This window comes from Mobula hypostoma, chromosome 23 (genome assembly GCF_963921235.1).
Source record: "Mobula hypostoma chromosome 23, sMobHyp1.1, whole genome shotgun sequence".
Lineage (NCBI taxonomy): Eukaryota > Metazoa > Chordata > Chondrichthyes > Myliobatiformes > Myliobatidae > Mobula > Mobula hypostoma.
Window position 1 is genome coordinate 47539340 of NC_086119.1, and position 12601 is coordinate 47551940.

The 12601-nt window shown below is 44.3% G+C and overlaps 1 protein-coding gene across 1 annotated transcript in view; it reads right to left on the bottom strand.

Moving 5' to 3' along the window:
* The window catches only part of LOC134336709 (ras-like protein family member 10B), a 149729-nt gene that overhangs the window by 50819 nt on the left and 86309 nt on the right, over nucleotides 1-12601 (bottom strand). The window contains exon 3 of the mRNA XM_063031096.1: nucleotides 5487-5611. Within this exon, the coding sequence (XP_062887166.1) occupies nucleotides 5487-5611 (125 nt within the window). The remainder of the gene's footprint in view (nucleotides 1-5486; nucleotides 5612-12601) is intronic.

Consider the following 12601-nt stretch of genomic DNA (forward strand, 5'->3'; position numbering starts at 1 on the left):
TGCCCCTCCTTCTTCCCTTTCTCCCATGGTCCACTCACCTCTCCTATCAGATTCCTTCTTCTTCAGCTCTTTACCTTTTCTACCAATTACCTCTCAGCTTCTCACTTCATCCCTCTCTCCCACCCGCCCACTCACCCACTTTCCTCCTCACCTGGCTTCACCTATCACCTACCAGCTTGTACTCTCCCCTCCTTTTAATTCTTCCCCCTTTCCTTTCTAGTCCTGGTGAAGGGTCATGGCTTGAAATATTGACTGTTTGTTCCTCTCCATAGATGCTACCTTCCCTGCCGAGTTCCTCCAGCAATTTTTATGTTGCCACAGTGGTCTAGGTATGGTCTCACAAACATCTCACACAGTGCAAGGTCCTGACTGTTGAAAGCCAATATGCCAAATGCCTTTTTCACCATGAGGAAATGCAATTTCACCAGAGAGTGGTGAGGCTCGGGAGCTTCGCTCCTGAACAGATGGTGGAGGTAGAGACCCAAAAAGCATTTAAAAATGTAAATAGCTAAAAGTGTGACCATCAGGGTGATGGGCGTGTATTGGAATATGGGTGAGAGTGGGTAGCCCTTTTTGACTGGTAAAGGCATGATGGGCTGAAGGGCCTCCTTTCTGTGTTGTTCATTTTGCACAATTTGAGGATTTCTATGATTGCAGAAACATAGGGAAAGCAAACTGACTGGAATTCTCTCAGAGTGAGCTGGTAGGAAGGGAATAATTCATTTTGCGCTTTACTACTACAAAGTTCTGGAATTTATTTTTGTATTAGTCCTCTCTTTTGGTTGGAATCATTGCACGTCATGCCCTGAATGACCTGAGAACACAGCTCATTTGTGACCGAGGCACTGATGTGAGGATACGGCTCTGGCTCAGCCTAGGAAACTACTTACCAATGCAGTAAAAGTACTCGTGTCTTATGTGGGTGACTAACTGAAGCCAAGGAAGCACGGAAGTGCAGCTGGTAGAGCTGCTCCATCTGTATTTCAGCAGCCTTGCTCCAATCCTGACTTCTGATATTGCCCTTGTAGAGCGTGCATAGTCTCCCCGTAACCAGATGCTCTGCTTTCCACTCACACCCCAAAGACTTGTGTGTTGGTCGGTAATCTGAGCACTTTAAATCGCCCCTGGTGTGAGGGTGAGGGGTAGGATCTGAACAGGGGTGGGGGGTTGTTGGTGAGAATGTGGGGTGAACAGAACCGGAAGTGTGTAGGATCGGTGTAAGTGATAGTCAGCATGGACTCGATGGGCCGAGGGGCCTGTTTACACGCTGTATGACTGTAGAAATGAAAACTAGACTGTCAGGAAGGTTAAATATGCAGCACCATCTTCGACCTTTCTGCTTTCTCAAGTGCTGAGCTGAGTTCTAAACAACATAAAGGTCTGAGCATTAATGCAACAGTGCAGGCAAACTGAAAACAAATCTTAAACCGAAAATAATCTCTGTAGCTGCGATAAAACTACTCTGACAGAGCCTTGGGAATTTCAGATGAAAAGCAATGAAAGGCATTGTTTATCAAGGAAACATCTCCATGAACACAATAATGAATTGGCAAATAAAAATCCACATTTTTACAAAAGGAGGAATCCTTGTAGGAATATGTTCGGCCAACTCTTTTATATTTAAGCTGTGAAAATATTTCAATGAAACTTCTGTTAAGTCTTCTTAAATTGATAATAGTTGCTTTATATGTTACTTAAAGGATTATATTTGTCTGATGTTGGGAACAGTTATGTCCCAGTGAGTTAGACCCCATTCTTTGTGATGAGCAAAAAATGCTAAGTATTCAGAAGATGGCAGAAGCGGTAGGATGGGAAATTATATTGAATTTATATTGATGGTTTTTCATCCAAATGATGAACTGCAGATATAGTTCAAAAATAAGTGACCATTATCCTGAAATGTTAACTCCTTTTCTCTCTCCATAGATGCTGACTGTCCTAGTGAGTATTTCTTGTGTGTTTTATACCAAATTTCCAGTACCTGCGTTTTCTAGGCTTCCAGCAGTTTTGTTTAAGTGAAGGGCCCAGGAAGACAGAATGGGTTTTGGTTATGAGGGGCCGACATGAAGCAGATTTTTTAAGGGCTCACTTCAGCTCTTGTTGAGCATGGGCACATGAGCACACTTGGAAAGGATGGTGCGTGACATAGAAACGATACCTGCATGAAGTACTCCTGTGAGATCAGGACAAGAACAGAGTAGGAGGATGCATACAATATAATTGTATTTGCAAAGTACCTTCAATAAACTCCTGCTATAGATGCATGCTATTTCCATTCCCATTCTCCCATTGTAAAGAACAAAACCTGGAGTTAGAGAGCATGAACTGAAAGCAAGCTACATGAAAGAGGAAGACAGTGATTAAGGATTGAGTAGTTATTTGGACCAGAGAGAGTCAAAGTAAAGGATTTGGACCTGGAGATCAAAAGAGTATACCAATACAGCTAAAGTTGAGAAGCACTGGACTTTGAGGCAAATGGCCCCAGATTCAAATCCAGTCGGCCCCTTGCACGCTTTCCATCCGTGCTGGGTTGAGCATCAAGCTAGCAAATTGGCCTCCTGAAAAACAGACAAATGCTAAGGAAATGGCACCTGATGCGCCACAAGGCCCGAAAAGGAACAATAAGGAAGATGTATATATTTGGAAAGTACAAAAATGATTATACTTTCTTAAATGATTGAAAGAGTAAGTGCAATGTGACTTACTGAAGAAACAAGATAAAAGGCAGAAAGGGAATTGTTATAAATATGTATCAAAATACAGTAAAGAAAAGAAAACTTTGAATCCCAATGTTATAGAGTATTGTGGAGCTGAAGGAGCCTTCTGCCCACAGCTGTGCACCATCTCTATGAGTTATCATTAGACCCCTGATCTTTCCCAGAAATTCAGCACTATAAACTTCTGCAAGTATTTATTCAATTCCACTTTGAACAGTGTAATTTATACCTGCCACCACTGTATCAGCAGTGTAGAGTGAATCTAAACCAGTATATTGTTTAAAAGTAAACTATTTGTTTTGATTTTCTTGCCAATCAATTACTTGTGACTCCCCCCTCTTGTGACCAACTCTTCAGCCGCAGGAAACAAGTTCTTTCATTGCTCTTTCAAGTGCCTTCATGATTTTCAACCTACTTGTAAATATCCCCTCTGCTGTGTTATGAACTGCATCAACTTCTCCAAAGTGTCCATAAAATTGCAATCGCACATTCCCACGTGGAGTGTGCTGGACGGGCAACATTGCTCTTTGGCAAAAAATAAACTGCTGGAAGAAGATAGTGGGTCAAGAAAAATCTGTGGAAGCAAAGGGATAGTTCAAGTTCAAGTTTAATTGGTATTCAACCATACATGGGTATCCATGAATACAGCCAAATGAAACAGGGTTGCTCCGGGGCCAAGTGCAAAACACAATACCAACAGTCATACACAGCACAAAGCACATAGGGCACATGTAAGACAGCCGTAAAATACAATCACACAAAAAAATAGTTCAAGTCCCTGAGTCCATGTATGTTGCAGCAGTCTGCAGTTGAAGACAATCTAGCTTGTCTTCTGCTGAGTGAACAGTTGGGGACTGTGCCACAGTGCCTCCGGCAGTCAGGTGTACCACCCGACTCCCCCTTCCTCCGGGCATCTGCCCCGGTGTAGCACCTGACTCCAACACCTCCCCCCGGGCAGCTGCCCCGGTGTACCAGCTGACTCCCCCACCCCCAGGCAGCTGCCCCGGTGCACCACCCGACTCTCTCTCCCCCTGGGCAGCTGCAAACAGGCGACACATAGCTTGAGGCCTAATCTTGCTACAACCAAGGCCACAAAGTTCCCTTGCTGTTTGCCAGTAAACCAATGAATTAGACTTGTAGCATTCCACACTATCGATGTCCAACAAGTTCTTGCGAACACAAGGAAAGTGACTTAAGATGATCACTCGCTGTTAGACTGCACACCTCCCTCGTGCACTGCGCCTCTCTGACTCAGGCAGCAGCACAATCCACGCCGTCCAGCTCTTTTAGTCTCTCCACCAATGAACAACTCGCTGATGGGGCAGACCCGCAGTAGTTTAAGTTCTTTCTGTCCAGCAGAATCTTACGATCGTAAAAATATATATTTAAAAAAGACAAAACACCATTGGTTTACCCCATAGAGTGTGCCATCATTTTACTGGAAAAGTATGGCATGCGCCATCTTACTGGCTAGTCCACATTTCGGGTTGAGGGCTCTGATTTACGGTCTCAGTTCAAACATTAACCATCTCCTTGCCTTCACAGAAGCTGGCAGAACTGATACGTTCTTCCAGCAGTTCATTTTTCAGTTCCAGACTCTGCAGTCTCACGTCTCCATATTAGCAGGGGCTTGTCTTTTATTGACATAGGTTCATCTCCTTCTCTTTATAAAAACCAAGATTTGATTACCTCTCTTTCCAACCACTAAAATTTTGTACAAACACCCACAGACTATTCTTTCCTCACACTGTTGTTCTATTAAACCTGGTTTTTGAATCTTCCCACCAAAACATATCTCTACCTCTTCCTAGAGATGCTGCCTGGCCTGCTGCGTTCACCAGCAACTTTGATGTGTGTTGCTCTCATCTCAAAATTTTCTGTGTTGAATTTCATTGTCTATGTGTTCAAGTGTTCCTCTAGCCTCTCTGTATTTTCACGGAATGTATTATTATCTGCCTCATTGTTTACAAAGCTTTTGATGATTTTTCAGTATTGAATTCATTCACAACACCTCAACAAGCAAAGTAGCCCAACCTTGAATGGATCAAGCTTTTGGCAATGTTTATTCATCGCAGGGAACGGCCATCACCAGCACAAGGGAATTTAACCAGCTATCCTTCATATCCAATGGAATTAGTAGCATTGAGTTCTCCACCATCAATATGCTGGGGGTCACCGCTAAGCAGAAACTCAGCTGGACCAAGAAATTGTATGACATGGCTACAAAAGGTCAGGTGTCCTGTAGTGAAGGTTCACCCCTGGCATTCCAAGGGTTTCCATATCGGTAAGGTACATCTCAGGACATGATGGAGTAATGTCTACCTGCATGGATAAGTAGAGTTCTATTAATTCTCAGGTGCCTTGATATCCTGTAGGACGAGTGTAAACATTTATTCCCTCTATAGGAGTTGAAGTGTGTACCATCTACAAAATGCATAGATTTATGCCTTTAGACTATGCCCTTGTGCCACTTGCAGGAAGGTGCCACCCAAGCACTAACTACCATCCTAAATTCTGCTCAAAGTTCCTCACTACCTTCATTGGAAATACCTCATCATTTCTTCATGGCTGCTACCTGTACAGCGGAAGAATGCAGTGGAGAACCTTCAACAGAAATTCCAGAAGAAAGCTCGCCACCACCTTCTCAAGAAACATTGGCCTTGCAGTGACATGCCAATCCCAAGGAATGAGTTACTTAAAGTATATTCTGGGAAGACAAGAACAATGGCTTAATTCCTTGAATATTTTGTTCTGGTTCAATTCTCTTACCTTGTGTCTAAAATTTGTTGCCGAATTGTTTTGATATATTCAAAACTGTCAAAGCAGCAGATGTCATACACTAGGATGTAGGCGTGAGCACTCCGCAATCCCCGGCTGCAGCTGTCTGCCCATTCCTGGAATTGTTGAGAAAACCAGAATTAATCTAGAGATTTCGGTTATCCATCTACATAAAACATTCTTAAAAACTGAAATTCTGTCAGGCAGTCATTATTACCCAATGGAACAACATGCAATAAAGAACCTATCAATCAAATGTCCCACAATATATTTTAAATGGATGTGGCCGGTCTGATTTCTCCACTCACATGGAATCCAAGTGTGTTTCAGACAGACTTGGAGAGTGGGAGGGCTTCATTTGATGCTGTCAAAAATGGGCAGTTAATCCCCTTAATCCCCATCCTTCCACCTGCACTGTTCGTTGCAACACTGACCTCAGTTAAGGCTGTCCTGCATCCATTGCGGCTGGAGTAAGTGCTGGCACCTGAAGCTGACCAGGAACACAATGGACAATAGTGCAACATGGAGGTGAGATCTCCAGCAACACCAGTGGGAGTGTAGAGAAGAAGAAATGTCCTCTCTGCTGAGCTACTTCAACATATTCCCCAGGAGCAACAGATTCCGAAAGCATGGAGGTCAGTGGTAGGTGTCTTGCCACAAGGACCTGGATGCGGTGGTGTAGGGAATACCATAACCTCACAGATATGGCCTGTATTGTGAAGAGCACAATAACTGACACACTCTACTCATGCTGCCAGCAGCCTCATTGCAGAGTTAATGGATCACCCTTACTAACTGCTTCTCCCCACCTCATCAGTAATCCTCAGTCGTTTGCCTGCACACATATTTTCCACTACACAAATAACACACCTCCTGTCTCACTCATGTATCTCACTGCCTGCACACACCACCACTTAGACATTCGTTGTTACCCAAACACGTCACAACAACAACCTTACACATTCTGTGTCAGCAAGAGCAAGTGATTGATTGTGGACTTCAGGAGAGAGAATTCAGAAGAACACACACCAGTTCTCATTGAGGAAACAACGGTGGGAAGAGTGAGCAGGTTCAAGTTGTTGGATGTCAACATTGCAGAGGGCCTGTCCTGGCTCCACCATACCAATGTGATCATAAAGAAAACACTATATTTCATTGCGAGTTTGAGGAGATTTGGTAAGTCACCAAAGACTCCAGCAAATTTTTAGAGGTGTCCAGAGCATTCTGACTGGTTTCATCGCTGCCTGATATGGAGGTACCAATGTACAATTTCCTCCAAGAGGACCATAACTTTGTCATAGTTTGGAGACTTGCATGCCTCAATGACTCAGATTGCTACGTTGGTGGGAGTCAAGGATTTATACCTTGGCTCTAGGTAGGGTCATCTATGCTAAACCTATCAAAGGGTAGAGGCCAGACTAAGAATGGTCCACTGGTCTTCCAGGTTCGAGGATTTAGCTCAGGGCTAACCACCCTGACTGGTAAAACACAGTTGTTACGGACATAGCAATAAAGAATCCTTCTATGTCTGAGTGTGATGGTACTCCTTTGTCTCCACCTGGGACTTGCATGACTGACAGAAGTGAAAACCGAGAGGAAGCCACTGAGATGATGAAGGAAGACCTGAGATGGAGGACCTTCACTGCTGCCATGAAGTCCAGCGGCGTAACAGGCAATAAGTAAGCAATGCACAGTTTTCAAAGAGGCTGCCGAGGGTTGTGGACTCAACCAGCTCCGTCACAGCCACAAGCCTCCCCACCATCAAGGATACCTTTAAGAGGTGGTGGCTCAGGAAGGCAACATCCATTATTAAGGGCCCTCACCATCCAGGCATGCCTTCATCTCATTACTAGTATCAGGGAGGAGGTACAGAAACCTGAACACTCATACTCAATGTATTGAGAACAGCCTTTTCCCCTTCCTCATTGTATTCCTGAATAGTCCATGAATACTACCCTTTTGCATTCTTTATTTTATTTTTTATTGTAACTTGCAATTTTTTAATGTCTTGCACGGTACTGCTACCACTAAACAGCGAGTTTTGCAGCATACGTCAGTGCTAATAAAGCAGATTCTGCATGGCGTTCGCTAGCACGCCTACTCTCCCTTGCAGGACAAGGTGGCACACCATCAGCCGTGTCCAGCTGGTGGGATCAGACACCCTAAAGGCATCAGCTAGTGGGTGCAGGTAATCACTGAGATGCCTAGTGCTGAGGCTGCCGTTCCAGTCAGGCTCTCAACGTAACACTTAGACCATGAACTCTCATCCCACTTCATCTTCAGCCTGCGCTCAGACAGAACCTGCCTATCTTACCCTGCTGACAGTTTCCACCCTGTTCTGTCCTTCACACAGCCCATCTCTGACTCTTCCCTGGGGATAAGCTAACATCAAGCACGTACAACAAGCTTCCTTCAGCAATCCCAATTATACTTCCTCTCACCCTGTTTCCTTTGAGGACTCCATTCCATTCTCCTAGATTGCCCCCCCCCATTCTATTTGATTACAGGCTCCTTGTGATGTCTTCCTTATTCCTGAAGTATGACTTCCTCTCACCAAGAGTCCTTGACTGGATCTCTTCTATTACCTGTATCTCTTCTCTCACTCCCATCCCAGCTGGATGGAGCAAGGGTAGGATTCCCCTGATTTTACCTTCCACTCCACCAGCCTACACATTCAATGGATTGCTCTTTTAACTTCGCAACCACTTTGAATTAGATTCCACCACCAGTCACCTCTCCCCTGCCTTTCATCATTGCGAAGGGACCATTTCCTTTGTGATTCCCAGTCCTTTTCTTCCATGTGTGTCAACCACTCCCCTTCCTGTGGCACCCTTCCAGGTACGCGCAGGAGACACCATGCCTGTCCCACAGGCTAATCATTTTGCTTGAGCTTTATTTGTCTTTAGAGTCATAGAGTCAAAGAGCCATAGAAAAGTACAGCACAGAAGCAGGCCTTTCGACCTATCTAATCTGTGCTGAACCATTTAAACTATTCTTTTATTCTAACTGTGCTCTTTCTTGCATAATGTTGGTATAACTTATGTACAGTTTTTATTTTTCTTGTGAATGTTGTTTAGCAAATCTATGTGCCTGTGGTGCTGCTACAGTTAAACTTTCCATTTTCCTGGGCATACACATGACAGTATACTCGACTTTGACTGTAAACTTTAGAATCCCAGTGAAAACCAGTTTCAAAGGCTCCTCACTCACAAGGTCTGGGCTGATACTGTTGCGCTGGTCAGACAGATCCCCCAGAGAAGGAGGTACAGTGAAATGATGTAGGGGAGGGTGCCTCACCATTGGTTTCGGATCTTATGGTGTCAGGTCAAACACAGCTAAGGAAACCTCCTCCAGGTACTGAATCAGGAATAGCAGTGTGAGTGGAGAGGGGACCGAGGGCTTTCAGTGGGTGCAGTGCTACCACTGGTTACTCATCTAGCACAGTCCTGCTGGACATGTTGGATCTGCAGCCGGTGTGGGATAAACTGTCTCAACCAGATCCTCACTCGTGGCAGGTACTTGGTAGAAGGGACCACTGAAAGGTCCTTGAAATGGGACCAAGTTCCATCTTCACACTCAGGAGACCCTCCATTTTGTGGTGTGGCATCATAAACACACTCGCTGGGGTAGTGCGGCGTCTCAAAACTGGCCATCCCGAGTGATTGTAAACTTTAACAGGAATGAACTCCAACACAACCTGGAGCATCATGGCCCAACATATCCCCCACTAGGAAGCCATTAAGCTATCATTATTTCAATGAGAGATGTAGAAGAGCATTTTCACAAGAAACATTAGCACCATGAGTGAGGTGCTAGCCTGGTGAGGTTGTAACAGAGGATAAGTGAGTGCTAAACAGCGGGAGCAGCATGCTGTAGATGGGGATCTCCCACGACCACCGAATCATATCAAAAGTTAGGCAGTCCTGGCACTTGTTAACTATATCCAATTGTAAGTTTCATCAGTGTAGTTCTCTAATTCGTTGGTGCAGAAACTGTTACTTTAACTCTAACTCTGTCACATGGTGTGAGCAGAATGATCTGCAGCTTAATGTGAAAAAGACTAAGGAGCTGGTGGTAGACCTGAGGAGAGCTAAGGTACCGGCGACCCCTGTTTCCATCCAGGGGGTCAGTGTGGACATGGTGGAGGATTACAAATACCTGGGGATACAAATTGACAATAAACTGGACTGGTCAAAGAACACTGAGGCTGTCTACAAGAAGAGTCAGAACCATCTCTATTTCCTGAGAAGACTGAGGTCCTTTAACATCTGCCGGACGATGCTGAGGATGTTCTACGAGTCCGTGGTGGCCAGTGCTATCATGTTTGCTGTTGTGTGCTGGGGCAGCAGGCTGAGGGTAGCAGACACAAACAGAATCAACAAACTCATTCGTAAGGCCAGTGATGTTGTGGGGATGGAACTGGACTCTCTCACGGTGGTGTCTGAAAAGAGGATGCTGTCCAAGTTGCATGCCATCTTGGTCAATGTCTCCCATCCACTACATAATGTACTGGGTGGGCACAGGAGTACATTCAGCCAGAGACTCATTCCACCGAGATGCAACGCAGAGCGTCATAGGAAGTCATTCCTGCCTGTGGCCATCAAACTTTACAACTCCTCCCTTGGAGGGTCAGATACCCTGAGCCAATAGGCTGGTCCTGGACTTATTTCATAATTTACTGGCATAATTTACATATTACTATTTAACTATTCATGGTTTTATTACTATTTATTATTTATGGTGCAACTGTAATGAAAACCAATTTCCCCCGGGATCAGTAAAGTATGACTATAACTAACTCTGACTAGGTTATTCTGATACAAGTGAATTTTATAAATTAGAAAGTCAGGACATTGCATTGAGATAATTCTCTGAACATTCTCCCCTGGCCTGATGCAGCTCACCAGTAAAGTTACTGGGCTGGTGTCCATGTGGGGTGTGTCATGCCCTGGTTCATGTTTTTACTGTTATGCTGTATGTATTTCATGTTGGCAGTTCTGTAAGAGCAGGTTGTTCTGCTTTCATGCTTGTTTGGGCTACTGTTGAAGATAAGAGGTGAGGAGAAATGTGTGCCAACCAATTAGGATGGTTGGATTAAGGGGAGGTTTCTCTGGTGAGGGACATTAAGGTTGAGTTTGGGGCTTTTTGTTTGAGAGGAGATGAAAAGAGACGACGCTGGGGAGAACCGGTTGTAGCATACGATTCGGTGGGAGACCCGTTTGTTCAAGATGGATTGCGAGTGACGCTCGGAGGGTGGTGTGTGCTTTCACGTTGACCGAAGGCCCAGTGCGCGAGTGATAGAGAAGTTCAAGATGATCTCCAAATTGTGCACATTTGACTGTTTAATTAGAATGGGCCCTTTTCTTTTTGTTACTCTTTACTAACTCTTTAGCTAAGATTCATAAATATAATTCCTTTAATCATATGCAGTGTACTGTCTGTTATTTCGGGGCATTAGTTTGTAACAGAGTAGCAAATGACACAGCATCCACACAAACCGGGTTTGGGGTGGGATCGAGCGTGCCCCAATCTCACAAGTTTGTCAGGGCTGGAGGTTGTCTTCCCCGGACTTATGCAGCCAAGGAAACCAGGGTGTTTCAGGTGTTTTAAGTTGGAGACCCAGAGTTTAAACACAACTGGCAAAATTGAAGTTAAAAATCAAGAAATGGGGATCAATTTAGAATGAATGTGAGTGTCAGTGATGGTAAAATCACTGGATTGTTGAACAAACCTGGTTCGCTCGTGTCCCTCTCGAAGGAAACCTGTTGCCCTCACCTGGTTTGGCCTGTGCCTGACTCCAGACCCACAGTATGATTAGCTGCATGCTGAACTAGCTGTGGTTTGGAGTGGGAAAAAATGCTGACATACATGCAGACACTTCCCATGAAAGGACTCCTTTTAGTGACGGCAAAGTGGCACAGTGAGCAGAGCTGGTGCTCCAGACCTCCAGGCACTTCCCAGTCCAGTCCTGCTGCCCAGTGTTGTCTGTGTGCAGTTGGCACATTCTCCCTGGACCATTTGCATTTCTTCCAGATTCTCCTGGTTCCCACATCTCAGTAGATTAAATTGCCCCTAGTGTGTAAAGAGTGGTAGAACTGGGGGAAGCTGAGGGGAATGCGGGAAAGATAGAATAGAATGGGTTTAGTTTAGGATTGGTGTAAATGGCTGGTTGATTCTCATATGCACTTACTGGCTGAAGGGTCTGATTCTGTTCTGTATAACTCTATCATAGGAGCTGTGTATCTGTTCAGTATCTTACATTGTATTCTGTGTTGTGTGTTTATTACGGTAACTAATCACATGATTGGGGGTGTGGTAAAGGCAAAGGGAATAAGTTACGTATGCCTGCTTATTTTGTGGCAGCTTGTAGCTTGGGACCGGCGGAGGTCGTACCTCCTTCCGACTGCTGAGATAACGCTCAATAGTACTTGGCTTTCACTTTGGTGCGCTTAAGTTTCATCACTTTAAGATTGTATGTTTGCTAATTGCAAATAAAAATTCGAATTAGGGATTTGACTCTTTGGAATAACCATTTCATTGGAGCTGAGGACGAGTCATGCAAGGTAACAACTCCGTAGTGGGCTCAGGCAAGTGGCAATTGCTTTTAGTTTTCACTTGATTTTCGGTTTAGATTTGCCACTATATCTGTGGAAGCCCAGATACAATACTATATATCATACAGCATTTAAATAGTCAAAGCATACTGTACATAGAGTCTAATTTGAAGGTTATTATTAAAGCTGTCTCCATTCCCTTTACTGGTAAGGGATTTCAGGTTATAACAACTCATTACCTGAAAAAATGCCATTAAAACTTAAACTGATTCATCTAATGGAAGTGGCTCATCTGTATTTACTCCATCAAAAATCCCTCATAATTCCTGTAACCTTTTAACTTCAATGAAGACAAATTCAGAATACTGAATAATGCACAAAATGCTGATCATACTCAGCACGTCAGGTGGCCGGAGGTGGGAGTGGGGTTTGGAGAGAGAGAGAGAAAGAAAAGAAAATGAAAAAGTGAGAGAGAGAAAGGGAAAGGGCAAGAGAGGGAGGGAAAGAGAATGAAAAGAGATAAAGGGAAAGAAAAGGAAAAGTGAAAGAGAA